Below are 16,235 nucleotides of genomic sequence, written 5' to 3'. Positions count from 1 at the left end.
GGTGGATGCCCATAGAGGCACAGCGATGTGGGAAGTGGGAAAGATTCGAGGTCAGGAAACTCGGTCCCTTGATCGCTTGTTAAGTTGTGCCCAGTCTCACTACATTTTCAGGGTTTCACTGTACGGCGAGCTGGACTTGCCCTCTAAAACTGAAGAGCGGAACAGGGAGGAAACCACTGAAGTACCCGCAAAAGGCTCCAACGTCTCTCCCAGACAGGCAAGTCCCGTGAGCCCCGCTACCACCTCTCGAAGCCCGAGGTCAGAGGGAAGAGAGGTGGGACACGACCCGGGAGAGAAGGAACTCGCAAGAATAGGATGGGAGCACTGGGCGGCCAGTTGTAAACCCGCGCGAACCCTCAGGTTCAGGAGCGATACGCACCAGGTTGTCGGAAACTGGCCAGAGGAAATCTGGTTTCCTCCCCAGCCTGCAGCGGCGCGCGCCGACTCTGCTTCCGGGTCAGAGGGCGGAAGCGGCGATTGGTTCCCGAGCCTTCCCGCGAGATTTAAAATAGAACTCGCGACGGACTTTTTTAACAGCTTTGAGACTACAGCCCGGCAGGACAATTTTTCAGTTCAGTCTGAACCTACCAGGTCTATCCCGAGTCAGGTGAGTCTCATGGCTTCCTTGCCCGCCTGTCACACTTTAATTTGTGATTCAGACCGAGAGATTTTTCGGTGACCTCTAAATGACTGTTAATAGTGGCTTTGCTCTGGAACCCGGTTCGGTTTGGGGATGTTGAAGAATTCACAATATCTAGTGAATAGAACTAGAAGGCCCTGTGGGATCATCTGCAGACTGGACGCCTGGGGGCTCGAAGAGGCCTACTTAGGTTGATTAGGTTGTCAGGAGACCGGGGTTCTAGTTCCAAGACGTGTTCAGACTCCCGTTCCATTACTTCGCCCTCTCTCTGTTATATTCTCCCAAAGAAAATTTAGGATCCGCACTCCGACGGTGATAGCACCAAAGACTGCCCTCGCCTTTTTAAAATTGAATGAATGGCACTAGGTGGATTTTCACTTGTATCTCATAGTTTTATGAGGTAAGATATCTTAACTGTTTTATATTTGAGGACATTTATGTTCATCAGAGACTTTAAAGGAGATACATCTTATAAATTGGGGAACCAGGACGTGGACCCTGAATGTCTGACTCAGAAATTCTTTTACCATCTCACATTGTCTCTCCAGTGATAATTTCCTGCCTCACAGTTTTTGCTCCGGTGCAATTTGGAATCCAGTCTGTTTGTTTTTTAAACAAGTGTTTATTATCCCTGCCACCTTCTGCTGTTTTCGTGTAGTGTAGCCTGACATTCAGAGTGCTTGCATATTCCTTATCTCATTGATTTCTCATAACTGGCTGGAAAGTATTATTTCTGTTTTCTGTGTGATTATACCTTCATCTAGGCAGCCAGTTATAATGCTTATTGCCTAGGCTTATATAGCCTGCTAGCTGCTGAAAGAGCTGAGACTAGACCAGATTTGGCAAACTAGGGCACTACTTGCTTTTGTACAGCTAGTTCCTGAGGTAAGAATAGATTTTACATTTTGAATAGTTGAAACAAAAACAAAAGAATAATATTTTGTGACATGTGAAAATCATATAAAGTTAATTTCAGTTACTAAAGTTTTGTTGAAGCACAGCTATGCTCCTGTGTTTATGTATTGTCTGTGGCTATTTTCACACAGCAAGGTCAAGTTGAATAGTTTTTTTTTTTTTTTAAGATCTATTTATTTATTTATTTGACAGAGAGCGATCACAAGTAGGCAGAGAGGCAGGCAGAGAGAGAGAGAGAGGAGGAAGCAGGCTCCCCGCCGAGCAGAGAGCCCGATGTGGGACTCGATCCCAGGACCCTGAGATCGTGACCTGAGCCGAAGGCAGCGGCTTAACCCACTGAGCCACCCAGGCGCCACAAGTTGAATAGTTTTGACAGAGACTGTATGCCTTGCATTTCTTAAATATTTACTATTTGGCCCTTTCCAACAAGTGTGCTGACCCTTGGAAGAGACTGTTGGGCTTTTTTTTTTTTTTTTTTTTTTTTAAGCTTTCATTTATTTTTATGAGAGAGAGAGAATGAGAAGTGGGGAGAGGCAGAGGGAGAGAGAGACAGAGAAGCAGACTTCCTGCTAAGCAGGAAGTCCGGTGATGCAGGGCTTGATCCCAGAACCCTGAGATTATAACTTTAGCCACCCAGGCACCCTGAGACTTTTGTCTTTTATATGTGTCAGACACTGTGCTAAAAGCTTGTATTTATTTCATTTATTTTTCACAAAATCCTGTGAGATAAGAACAATTGTTATTTTCATTTTCAGTACAAGGAAGCTGAGGCAGGGGAAGTGACATAACTTCGTATAGATCTCACAGCTAGTAAGTGGTACAGCCAGGATTCAGAACAGTGTAATTCTTGACTAGTTTTCATTTTTAGCAATCTGAACTCATATTTTAATTTTTAAAAAGTTTATTTATTTATAGAGAAAAAGAGTGGGTGCTCATGCAAGCATGGAAGAGGGGCAGAGGAGAAAGGAGAGAGAGAATATCAAGCCAGATTATTTGCTTTGGAGTGCTGGATGGGGCTGGATCTCAGGCCCCTGAGATCATGACCTGAGCTGAAATCAAGAGTGGGTCGTTTAACTGACCAAGCCACTCATGTTCTCTAGAACTCTTAATCTTGTAAATAGTACACTGAATAATTTAGTACTAAAGATTTATTTCAGGCAAACTGATCATATCACTGAAGTATTACTTCTTCACTTCTTTTGCTTTTAAGAAAGGATGGTGAAATTTGATGAGAAATATAAGCTTTAGCTATTTACTAGTATTTGTATATATGTAGATATTTACAGTTTTTTACTTGCTGATGCAACTATGAATTACTGCTTTGTTAAATGTTTTATGCCCATTTTCCTGATTGTATAAACCTGAAATACAGAATAAATATTTGGGATTCTATTTATACCACATGAAAAAGAAAAAAGATAACAGAAGGAGGTAATAAATGGAATGTGTACAGTAAAATATACCCCAAATAAGACAATGGTATATGAATATCTTGGAGACTAGCATACTTAAAAGAAAAAAAAAAGGAAAAAAAACCACCAAAAAATCTTTTAGCAACCGTGTCTGTAAACTCAGAGAAAAGAATTGTTTTCTTATATAGACTTGAGTATGTAAAACATTAGAACTACATCTTATTATTTTGAAAGACTTTCATCTGTCAGGAGAAATTATGTAATATGGTGATTTAAGAGCTTATGGAGTTAAGCATCTTGGGTTTAAGTCTGTTTTGCCATTTGCTAGCTGAGTGACATGGGGTATCAGATTCTTCAGATGTAAAATGAGGATAATAATGGACCTTCCTCATAAGACTCTGTTCAGAGATTGAATGAGGTATTAAATATTAAACTTTTATTTGGTTATTTATTTATAAAATTACCAAATAATTATTACTTATTTCAGGGGTATAGGTCTGTGATTCATCAGTCTTACACAATTCACAGCACTCACAATAACACATACCCTCCCCAAAGTCCATCACCCAGCCACCCCATCCTTCTCCCCTCCTCCCTTCCAGCAACTCTCAGTTTGATTCCTGCAATGATGAGTCTCTTATGGTTTGTCTCCCTTTCTGGTTTCATCTTGTTTCATTTTTTCCCTTCCCTTTCCCTATGATCCTCTGTCATATTTCTCAAATTCCTCTTATCAGTGAGATCATATGATAACTGTCTTTTTTTGATTGACTTATTTTGATTAGCAAAATACCCTCTAGTTCCATCCACATGACTACAAATGGCAAGATTTCAGTTTTTTGATGGCTGCATAATATTCCATTGTATCTAGATATACTAAATATTCTTTATCCATTCATCTGTTGATGCACAGTTAGGATTTTCCATAGTTTAGCTATTGTGGACATTGTGGCTATAAACATTCGGGTGCTCATGCCCCTTCAGATCACTGCATTTGTATCCTTAGGATAAATACCCAGTAGTGTAGTTGCTGAGTCATAGGGTAGCTCTGTTTGCAGCTTTTTGAGGAACCTCCATACTGTTTTCCAGCGTGGCTGCACCAGCTTGCATTCCCACCAACAATGTAGGAGGGTTCCCCTTTCTCTGTGTCCTCACCAACACCTGTTATTTCCTGAATTGTTAATTTTAGCCATTCTGACTGGTGTGAGGTGGTATCTCATTTAGGTTTTGATTTGCATTTCCCTGATGCCAAAGCGATGTTGAAGACGTTTTAATGTTCTAAATATTAAGCTTTAGAAAAATTTCTGGCACCAAAGAAACTCCTAAATATTAGATATCATACTGGTTATCTATTGCTGTGTAACAAACCACCTGAAAACTTAGTGGAGTTATTATTTTGCTTGATCTTTTAAAAATAATTTTTAACTTTTAAATTTTTAAAATAATTTTTAAATTAACATACAATATATTCTTTGTAAAGGGGTACAACTCTGTGATTCAACAGTCTTACACAATCAGTGCTCTCCATAGCACATACCCTCCCCAGTGTCCATCAACCAGCTACCCCTTCCCTCCTACCTCTCTCCACTCCAGCAACTTCTGTTTGTTTCCTGAGATTAAGAGTTTCTTATGGTTTGTCTCCCTCTCTGGTTTCATCCTGCTTCACTTTTTCCTCTCTTCTCTCATGATTCTCTGCCTTGTTTCTCAAATTCCACATATCAGTGAAATCATATGATAATTGTCTTTCTCTGATTGACTTATTTCACTTAGCATAATACCCTCTACTTCCATCCACATCATTGAAAATGGCAAGATTTCATTTTTTGATGGTTGCATAATATTCCACTGTATCTAGATATACCACATCTTCTTTATCCATTCATTGCAGATGGACATCGGGGCTTTTTCCATAGTTTGGCTATTGTGGACATTGCTGCTATAAACATTCAAGTGCACATGCCCTTCGGATCACTACATTTGACTCTTTTAGAGAAATACCTAGTAGTGCAATTGCTGGGTCTCAGGGTAGCTTTTCTTTTAACTTCTTGAGGAACCTTCATACTGTTTTCCAGAGTAGCTGCACCAGCTTGCATTCCCACCAACAGTGTAGGAGGGTTCCCCTTTCTCTGCATCCTCGCCAACATCTGTCATTTATTAGCTTGTTAATTTTAGCCATTCTGACTGGTGTGAGGTGGTATCTCACTGAGGTTTTGATTTGTATTTCCCTGATGCTAAGTGATGTGGAGCACTTTTTCATGTGTCTTTTGGCCATTTGGATGTCTTTGCCAAAACGTCTGTTCATGTCTTCTGCCCATTTTTTTTTTCTTTTTGTATTTCCTTCCACTATTTTAACATGAGGATAGTGTTAAAAGCATAATGGTAAGAAACTAACACAAACAACGAAAAGAGAATGTGGTGCATAAACAATGAATTTTGGATCACTGAAAAAATAAAAAGTAAAAAAAAAGACCAAAAATGTGTGTAGGCATTATTCAAGAGAGAGTTAAAATTCTTTTTATTTTATTTTATTTTATTTTCAGTGTTCCAAGATTCATTGTTTATGCACTATATCCTGTGCTCCATGCAATGCGTGCCCGCCTTAATACCCAGCACCAGGCTCTCCCCACTCCTCCACCCTCCCGCCCCTCCAAAACCCTCAGTCTGTTTCTCAGGGTCCACACTCTCTCATGGTTCATCTCCCCCTCCGATTTCCTCGAACTCACTTCTCCTCTCCTTCACCCAGTGTCCTCCATGTTATTCCTTATGCTCCACAAGTAAGTGAAACTACATGATAATTGGCTCTCTCTGCTTGACATTTTTCACTCAGCATATTCTGCCCATTTCTTGGTTGGATTATTTGTTCTTTGGGTGTTGAGTTTGGTAAGTTCTTTATAGATTTTGGATACTAGTTCTTTATCTGATAAGACATTTGCCAATATCTTCTCCTGTTCTATTGTTTGTGTTTTGGTTTTGTTGACTATTTCCTTTGCTGTGCAGAAGCTTTTCACTTTGATGAAGTCCCAATAGTTCATTTTTAAAATTTTTTAAATTATTTTTTAAAAATTTCTTTTCAGTGTTCCAGAATTCATTTTTTATGCACCACACCCAGTGCTCCATGCAATATGTGCCCTCCATAATACCCACCACCAGGCTTACCGAACCCTTCATCCCCTCCCTGCCAAAATCCTGTTTGTTTCTTAGAATCTGCAGTCTCTCATGGTTTGTCTCTGGCTCTGATTTCCCCCACTTTCCCCCACTCTGATTTCCCTCACTTCTCCTCTGCATCTCCTAATAGTTCATTTTTGGCCTTGCTTCCTTGGCCTTTGGCGATGTGTCTATGAAGAAATTAGCGTGACTGAGGTCACAGAGGTTGCTGCCTATGTTCTCCTCAATGATTTTTTGATGGATTCCTGTCTCACATTGAGGTCTTTCATCCATTTGAGTCTATTTTTGTGTGTGATATAGGAAAATGGTACACTTTCATTCTTCTGCATTTGGCTGTCCTATTTTCCCATTACCATTTGTTGAAGAGACTCCTTTTTCCATTGGACATTCTTTCCTGCTTTCTTTAAGATTAGTTGACCACAGAGTTGAGGATCCATTTCTGGGTTCTCCCTTCTGTTCCACTGATCTATGTTTCTGTTTTTGTGCCACTGTCTTGATGACTATAGCTTTGTAATAGAGCTTGAAGTCCAGAATTGTGATGCCACCAGCTTTGCTTTTCTTTTTCAACATTTCTCTGGCTATTTGGGGTCTTTCCTGGTTCCGTACAAATTTTAAGATTATTTGTTTCAGCTCTGTAGATGTCTTCAGTCTATGTTGTAAAATGTCGATGGTATTTTGTTAGGGATTGTATTGGATGTATAGATATCTCTAGGTAGCATAGACATTTTCACAATATTTATTCTTCTAGTCCATGAGCATGGAATATTTTTCCATTTTTTTTGTGTGTCTTCCTCAATTTCTTATGGGAGTGTTCTATAGTTTTCTGAGTACAGATCCTTTGCCTCTTTGGTTAGGTTTATTCCTAGGTATCTTATGGCTTTTAGTGCAATTTTTTAAAAGATTTTATTTATTTATCTGACAGAGAGAGACACAGTGAGAGAGGGAACACAAGCAGGGGGGTGGGAGAAGGAGAAGCAGGCTTCCCACTGAGCAAGGAACCCCACATGGAGCTCAATCCTAGGACCCCAGGACCACAACCCAAGCCTTAGGTAGACACCCAATAACTGAGCACCCCAGGTGCCTCTTTAAGTTGGTATTGGTTGTCAGCTGGAGTGACTTGGTTCTCTTTTATATGGCCTTTCCAGTAAGTGAAGTCGGACTTTTTCATATGGTAGTCTAGAGTAACAAGAGACTAAGAACTAAAGCTGCAAAGCCATATATCAGGAGGCCTGCCACCAAAACCACCTCCAGGTTGGATGTTAAGAAGACTTAAAGGACTCAGCCTATAGTTGTGCCCAATACCTATAATTTATTACAGCAAAAAGAGGCTAAATAAAATCAGGAAAGAGACAAGCTATATGGGGAGAAGGTGCATGGGGCGAAGTCCTGGGGTGATCAGACATAAGCTTCCTAAAGTCCTCTTTTAGTGAAGTCACACAAGACATGCTTAAATCCTCCAACAACAAATTGTGACAACCCATATAATATGTTGTCTGTCAGGGAAGATCTTTAGAGACTCAATGTCCAGGGTATGGACGTAGATGTCTTCAGTCTATGTTGTAAAATCCAGACTCAGAAGAAAAGCATAAACTGTATTATTTATATAGTTTAGGCACAGTGAGCCACTCATAATGGAAACCCTCCTGAATTCTAAGTTCCCAGGTGCAGCCAAGAGCCAGCCTTGTAAGCAGTTCTTTGAAAAATAGACATTAGGCCTGCTGCATTAACTCTTCTGCATGGGCCTTTTGAGCTCTGGGCTTGGACCCTCCATGATGTCATTCTTCCATATTCAGTTGGTCAAATCAAGTTACTAGACTGATCCATAATTAAAGGGTGGAAAAATAGACTTATTTCTTTTAGGACAACATAGGGATGGGAGGAAACTGATTTTTTTTTTTTTTTTTTTTTTGGCAATCTACCACACATTTTACCATCTAAAAACAAATGTTTTGAAAATACAGCTTTAATTAGCTATGTCTGTGTCTATAATTATAAGTTTACAGAATTTGCATATCTGTTTTATATGGATTTTCAGATTGGAGGTTGGGTTTTGTTATTTCAAAAGATTTGGCTTAAGAAAACTATGACTGGGCAGAAATTGTATTGTTCTGTTTTCCTAAATTTAATGAAAGGCAATCTTAGTAAATATGAAAGGACCTCTAGTTCACTACTTATTTTTCTCTAACTCTGCTTTCTTACACACGTTAAATATTAGTTTCCAATTAAAATAAAGCTTTTTAACATTGCATTCTGTCCTGCTTTCAGAGGATGGTTGAGCTTAATCAGAAGTCTGTCTTGGATATGATTAAAGAGTTCAGGAGGAATTGGCACACTCTTTGTACCTCTGAGAGAACCACTGTATGTGGTGCAGACTCCATGCTCCTGGCATTGCAGCTTTCCATAGCAGAGAACAACAAACAGGTTAGTAGACTATATTTAGGTTTACTTTTTTTTTTTTAAGTGAATGTTGGTAGCTGCTTATTTTAATTATATTAACTTCTTTGTAGTATATGCCCTCCTATGATAATATCACTACACTATTTTCAAAAAAGAATCTGCATGTCTGTGTCAAAATAATACAGTTGGATTTGAAATAACTTGCTTCAAAATTAAGGCTATTCATATGGATAGTATAATGTAGGATGTGTACATTCCATGTTTAATGTGAAGTCTTAAGATAAACATACAACTGTTATTATGGTTAAAAATATTTTTATTTATGATTTCTCTTCTTTAAAAAGTTCTAGAAGGCACACATAAATAGTGTTCATTTTAATATAGTCAAAGAATTTTATGACTAATTTCAGACTTTATGGTATAGATTGATTATTCCTAAGCCAGGCTAAGAATCAGAATCACTTGGGAGGGTTTTTTTAAACAATACTAGCTTCTGTGATTCAGTCTTGGAAATTCTGATTCTCCTCATCTGCACTGAGGCTCTGGAAATTGTCTCTTTAAAATCTTTTCTTAATCTGATCCTTACATGGTTGGCTTGTACAAAACTCGTTTTTGGAATGAGCTGTACATAAAGGCCTTAAGGTGTTCAGATGAGAGAAGGATGAATATAGGCTGGAGTGGTAAGAAAATGACTTAAACATACTGGATTTCGGGTAGCATACTTAAATGAGGAGAAGTCTTTGGATGGGAACGTTTTAAGGAAGGGATGAAGGAAGGGAAAAATCAGTTAAGAAGCATCCAGGAGGATCAAAGTCTTGACGGTTTGAAGATAATGAGATTCTCTTGACCAGAGAAGGTATTTGAAGTGTGGAATAGTTTCAGTAGGTCTGTTGGGCTAGATAGTGAAATGACATTCTGATGAATTATTTTAATCCTATATGTCAGTAGTTCCCATATTTTTAGATTTCATATACCAATAAAATTTTCAGAAAAAATTAGACATTGACAGATTTAAACATTTCTCACATTGGCAAATGAGGCCATTGAGAAAAAAGTAGTTAATAGAACCATAATTTTGAAAAAGAAAGAGAATTTTAATGCCTAAAAATTAGGAATTATATAATCTTAAAATAAGAGATAGTCTTTACTACATATGGCAGTTAGCAATTTTGCATGTTTAAAACAGTATATTTAAAATAAATTTTGAACATAGATCTTGATAAAATTCTATCTTGCATAGTCATTCTTTTAACAAATATTTGAATTTTTACTATGTTATTCTAAACATTCTGAGGGAAATCTCTGCTTTTATGGCACTATTCTAGTGAGGAGAGACAGATAATACTCTAATAAATAAGATATTTAGTATTTTAGGTCATAAATACGACAGAGAAAAATTAAGAGATATAGTGAAGGATTGTATAGAGCTTGGGGTGGAAGTGGACTTGTATCTTAAAATAAGATGGTCAAAGGCCTCATCTACAAGTTGCCATTTGAGCAGACTTGAAAAAGGCAAAGAAGGAACTAGTCAAGGGAAGGGATTATGAGCAAAGGGTACAGCTGATGCAAGGGCCCTGAGGTGGGAGTATGCCTGGCATGTTTAAGGAACAGCAAAGAGGCCCATATAGCTGTTTATATATATGTTAAATGTTAATTTCTTCCTTTTTTCTCTCCCTTCTGGAGATATTTTTTCTCTTCTTTTCTTTTCCTTTTTCTTTTTTCTTCTCTTCTCTTATTCTTTTCTTTTCTTTTCTTTTTTCTTTTGTTCCAGGCATTTCTCTCCTTTGTTCCAGGCATTGTCATAAGTGTTGGGGTTAAAATGGTAAGCAAAACCGGACATGGCTCCTGCCTGGCTTATTGCTTGGTGAGGGAGGTAGATATTTAGTAGAGAAAAACACAAATGAATGCAAAATTATAGCCGTGAGAAGAGGTATATAATGCCATGGGACCATGGAGTTGACTTGGTTGGAGAAATCAAGCTGAACTGTAAAGGGAGGAGAGGAGTTAAGTAGGCAAAGGGTTGGAGGCAAGATGATGAGGGTGAAAGAACAGCATATGCAGTGGCCCTGGGCAGGAAACTGCCAGGAGATTTGAGAAAATGCCAAAGAACCAGTGTAGCTGAAGGGTGGTGGTGGTGGTTACATGTCCCACTTGTTTGTTTCTTGTTTTTAATCACAGTCATTATTAAAAACCAATTTTATATAGGTACGTTGAAGGAAAAAAAAATGTAAATCACACGTTTTGGACTTTGTGTTTAAAAAAAAGCTAAACTTCCAGAAAAGTCACAAGAATAGTACACTGAATTCCTTCATGCCCTTCATTTAATTCACCAATTTATATTTTGCCACCTTTACATTATTTCTTTAATATTTTTATATGTCTACATAATATAAATCCATAAATATACCCAGGTATGTATTGTACACATGCATACATATTATTCATATTACTCTGTATGAACAATTTGATTGTAAGTAGTGGACATCTTGAGTCTTTATCCTTAGACACTCTTGGTATTGAACATTCTGTGGGTTTTGACAAATATATGTTATGTATGCACCTTTATAGTATTTACAGAATTGTTTCACTGCCCTCAAAATCCTCTCTGCTCCACCTATTTATTCTTCCCTCTCACCAACCTCTGATTTTTTAATTGTCAGCATTGTTTTGCCTTTTTTTCAGAATGTCATGTAGTTGGAATTGTAAAGTGTATAGCCTTTTCAGGTTGGCTCCTTTCACTTTCTTCCAGATGCATTTATGGTTCCTCCATGTCTGTCTTTTCAGCAGTGAGTATAGCCCTCTCTATGGATGTATCAGTTTATCCATTTACTTTTTACATTTCTTCCAAACAAGATTCAATAAGATATTCAATATTTAATGCTTATTAGTTTAATAATTATTGGATTTTCTGTTATCATCTTTATTTTAAGATTTTATTTTTATGTAATTTCTATACCCAATATGTACTTACAACGCAGAGATTGAGAATCACATGCTCTGTTGACTGGGCCAGTCATGCACCCCTGTTATCATCTATCCTCTTTATTTCCAATAGCTCTTCTTGTTCTCTCTTTTTGAAATACCATAGTCTTCTTGCTTCAAGTGTATATTTCTCTGTTGAGACTATTAATGATATTTTTTGAGGTTTTCTTCTTGCATAATCTTTATCCAAGTTTCTTGTTTTATTAGTCTTATTATTCTTCCAACAGAGACTTTTTTCATGATGATCCTTGACCATGCACTTATATTCAAGTGGATCACTAAAATGCTAATGGAAACTCTGTTTGGAGGGTTAGGGGTTGTTAGTCTGATCTCACTGGGCTATTTGGCTGGGAAATATCTGATGCCCACCTTTAAGATATCCCTTTTAGAACAGTTTCTTCAGAAAAGAGTCTTTACACAAATGGTGTAAATTTGAGCTGCCAATGTGTTGGGTGCTTGAAAGAAGTATCAGTACTTAGAATATAAAAAGTCATATATATATATATATTTTTTGGGGGGTACTCTTGTTTTCATGTGCACTCTTCGGTCCAGAGACTCTGTTTTACCCTCTCCAGAGCATAAATCCCAGTTTTCTTCCAAAGTGGTTGACTGTTTGCCCCTTTCTCAACAGAAACTAATTATTAGGCAACAGTCTAAATGAATATACACTAACAGTGAGCAGAAGAAAGAGAAATTAAGGAGTTGATCCCATTTACAGTTACACCAAAAGCCATAAGAGGCTTTTATGGTCCATAAAAGCCTATAAACCTAACCATAAACCTAACCAAAGAGGCAAAGGATCTGTACTCAGAAAACTATAGAACACTCCCGTAAGAAATTGAGAAAGACACACAAAAAAATGGAAAAATGTTCTATGCTCATGAATTGGAAGGACAAATATTGTGAAAATGTCTATGCTACGTAGAGCAATCTATACATCCAGTACAATCCCTAACAAAATACCATCGACATTTTTCACAGAGCTGAAACAAATAATCCTAAAATTTGTATGGAACAAGGAAAGACCCCAAATAGCCAGAGAAATGTTGAAAAAGAAAAGCAAAGCTGGTGGCATCACAATTCTGGACTTCAAGCTCTATTACAAAGCTATAGTCATCAAGACAGTGGCACAAAAACAGAAGCATAGATCAGTGGAACAGAAGGGAGAACCCAGAAATGGATCTGTGGTCAACTAATCTTAAAGAAAGCAGGAAAGAATGTCCAATGGAAAAAGGAGTCTCTTCAACAAATGGTAATGGGAAAATAGGACAGCCAAATGCAGAAGAATGAAAGTGTACCATTTTCCTATATCACACACAAAAATAGACTCAAATGGATGAAAGACCTCAATGTGAGACAGGAATCCATCAAAATCATTGAGGAGAACACAGGCAGCAACCTCTGTGACCTCAGTCACAGTAACTTCTTCATAGACATACCGCCAAAGGCACGGGAAGCAAGAGCACAGATGAACTATTGGGACTTCATCAAGGTGAAAAGCTGCACTGCAAAAGAAATAGTTGACAAAACCAAAACGCAAGCAACAGAACTGGAGAAGATATTGGCAAATGTCTTATCAGATAAAGGACTAGTATCCAAAATCTATAAAGAACTTACCAAACTCAACACCCAAAGAACAAATAATCCAACCAAGAAATGGGCAGAATATGCTGAGTGAAATAAATCAAGCAGAGAGAGCCAATTATCATGTAGTTTCACTTACTTGTGGCACATATAAGGAATAACATGGAGGACATTGGGTTAAGGAGAGGAGAAGTGAATTCAGGGAAATCAGAGGGGGAGATGAACCATGAGAGAGTGTGGACCCTGAGAAACAGACTGAGGGTTTTGGAGGGGAGGGAGGGTGGGGGAGTGGGGAGAGCCTGGTGCTGGGTATTAAAGAGGGCATGAATTGCATGGAGCACTGGGTATAGTGCATAAACAATGAATCTTGGAACGCTGAAAAAAAAATAAAATAAGAATTTTAACTCACTCTTGAATAATGCCTACACACATTTTTGGTTTTTTATTTTTTATTATTTTTTTCAGTGATCCAAAATTCATTGTTTATGCACCACATTCTCTTCGTTGTTTGTGTTGGTTTCTTATCATTATGCTTTTAACACTATCCTCCCATTAAAATAGTGGAAGGAAATAGAAAAAGAAAAACAAAAAAGAAATGGGCAGAGGACATGAACAGATGTCTTGGCAAAGAAGATATCCAAATGGCCAACAGACACATGAAAAAGTGCTCCACATCACTTGGCATCAGGGAAATACAAATCAAAACCTCAGTGAGATACCACCTTACACCAGTCAGAATGGCTAAAATTAACAAGCTAGTAAATGACAGATGTTGGTGAGGATGCAGAGAAAGGGGAACCCTCCTACACTGTTGGTGGGAATGCAAGCTGGTTCAGCCACTCTGGAAAACAGTATGAAGGTTCCTCAAGAAGTTAAAAATAGAGCTACCCAGGGTGACTGGGTGGCTCAGTGGTTAAGCTTCTGCCTTTGGCTCAGGTCATGATCCCAGGGTCCTGGGATTGAGCCCCGCATTGGCTCTTTGCTTAACAGGGGGCCTGTTCTCCCTCCCCCTCTGCCTGCTTCTCTGTCTACCTTTGATCTCTCTTTCTTTCTGTCAAATAAATAAAATCTTAAAAAAAAAAAAAATAGAGCTACTCTGAGACCCAGCAATTGCACTACTGAGTATTTCCTGAAGGATTTAAATGTAGTGATCCAAAGGAGCACGTGCTCCTGAATGTTTATAGCAGCAATGTCCACAATAGCCAAACTATGGAAAAAGCCCAGATGTCTATCTGAAATGAATGGATATAGAAGATGTGTTATATCTAGGCACAATGGAATATTATGCAGCCATCAAAAATGAAATCTTGCCATTTTCAAAGAGGTGGATGGAAGTAGAGGGTATTATGCTAATGGAAATAAGTCAATCAGAGAAAGACAATTATATGATCTCTCATGTGCGATTTAAGAAATGAAACAGGATTGTAGGGGAAGGGAGGAAAAAATAAAACAGGACAAAATCAGAGAGGGAGACAGACCATAAGAAACTTTTAATCATAGGAAACAACCCTGAGGGTTGCTGGAGGGGAGGGTGACAAAGGGCTGGGATAACTGGTGATGGGCTGTAAGGACAGCACGTGATGTAATGAGCACTGAGTGTTACATAAGACTGATGAATCACTGACCTCTTCCTCTGAAACTAATAATCACTATATGGTAATTGAATTTAAATTTAAAAAAAAAGAATAAACATAAAACCTAAATGAAGATTATCCAGAGAGGTAATCATAGTACCAGGGCTACTTCAGAAATCTCTTCACTGGCAAATATCTTCATCATCATCTTTTTGCTGGACAGATTTTTTTCTAGTGGACATATCAAGACTGTTGACCTTTAGAACCTTTGATTTTGGCAGGGTAGGCAGGGTGGGGGTTTTGATCCGACTTTCCATCTTTCTTATGCTTAGCTTTGTTTCCTAACCTTTGTGCTCAGGGTTCATAAAAACCAGCTTCTTTAGTGCCAGGGAATAGTAGTTACCTGGAAAATACAGGTCTCACCGTTTGCTTATTGGCACTTGCTCATTGTTTTTGACCTTTTGTAATTTCCTTTTTCTTATGAACAATTCAGTCATGTTTAAAAAAAGTTTTCTATTTTCTCTTGTAGTTTTAGGTATTTCATGCCAGGAGGGATTTCTCTGCATATCCAGCCAGGCAGATAGCCTTGTTAATATGTCTGTTTTAAAATTATAACAGATGGTATACATCTTTTCTGTATCTTGTTTTTATTATCCAACATTGTTTTCAAGACCTCTTTAGGTACTGATAGAAAAGTTGACCTAATTTATTCATTTAAACAATCATTTTTTATATGACTGGTATACTTTACTCATTGATAGACCTTTGGGTCATTTGAATTTTTTTGGTATTATAAACAGTTCTTCATTGAAATGAGATGTCTGTGCATGAACAAGAGTTTCTCTAGGCCCTATACACAAGAGGTTATATGACAGATATATCTTTAATTTGACTTGATGTTACTTACCAAATTTGTCTTCAACTTGGTTATTAGAATTTACATTATGTCAACAGTATAGGAGAATATATTCCTGTAGTATACAATTTTCTTATATTTCTCTATATTAGATGTTATCTAAGAACAAGAAAAGAGAAAAGAGGGTATTTCATTTTAATTTTTCTATTATTAGAGCATTTAAACATCTTTTAAGATGATTATTTGACTCTTTAGGTATCCTCTTTATTGTTTGCTCATTCATATCCTTTGCTTATTTTACTGTTGAGTTATTTTTATCTCTTTTTTACTCTTTAAAAGAATTCTACATGTACTTTGTAACACTCTTTGTCGATAACTTCTGATGTGTTCCATTTTGCTTACCTTCTCTGGATATACTTCCTTTACATTGTTTTATCAGAGTTTATATGCCAATCTTAGTCTCAATCTTATATACCATTGTTCACTCAGTCAGTGAAGCTAGACACCCAAAGGTCATTGTACAGCTTCTTTATTTTGCTCCCCATTGCAATCCATATTCAAGTCTTTCCAATTTTACTGCCTGAGCATTAAAAAGAAAAATAACCAACCCCCCCCCCAAAAAACTCTCCTTTAGTAACCTGAAGGAATGGTACCCCAAGATAATAGGTTCTGAGGATATTATATCAATGGAATAGACTATCTAAAGGTTAAGC

The 16,235-nt window shown here is 37.7% G+C and overlaps 2 protein-coding genes across 4 annotated transcripts in view; one reads left to right on the top strand and one right to left on the bottom strand.

The window, feature by feature from the left end:
* The window catches only part of NUP37 (nucleoporin 37), a 43,553-nt gene extending 43,054 nt beyond the window's left edge, over positions 1-499 (bottom strand). Inside the window, exon 1 of the mRNA XM_032346589.1 lies at positions 380-499. The gene's annotated coding sequence lies outside the window, so the exon portion shown is untranslated. The remainder of the gene's footprint in view (positions 1-379) is intronic.
* Positions 495-16,235, top strand: part of PARPBP (PARP1 binding protein) — a 68,603-nt gene continuing 52,862 nt past the window's right edge. For 2 of the 3 annotated variants that reach the window (XM_032346586.1, XM_032346585.1), the window contains exons 1-2: positions 525-607; positions 8,395-8,550. In XM_032346586.1, the coding sequence (XP_032202477.1) occupies positions 8,398-8,550 (153 nt within the window). In that variant the 5' untranslated portion in view covers positions 525-607; positions 8,395-8,397. Of the gene's footprint in view, positions 608-8,394; positions 8,551-16,235 lie in introns of all 3 variants that reach the window. The other variant, XM_032346587.1, reaches the window with a different exon arrangement.

Source organism: Mustela erminea, chromosome 6 (assembly GCF_009829155.1).
Source record: "Mustela erminea isolate mMusErm1 chromosome 6, mMusErm1.Pri, whole genome shotgun sequence".
Classification (NCBI taxonomy): Eukaryota; Metazoa; Chordata; class Mammalia; order Carnivora; family Mustelidae; genus Mustela; species Mustela erminea.
This window is presented reverse-complemented; position numbering and strand designations above follow the sequence as displayed.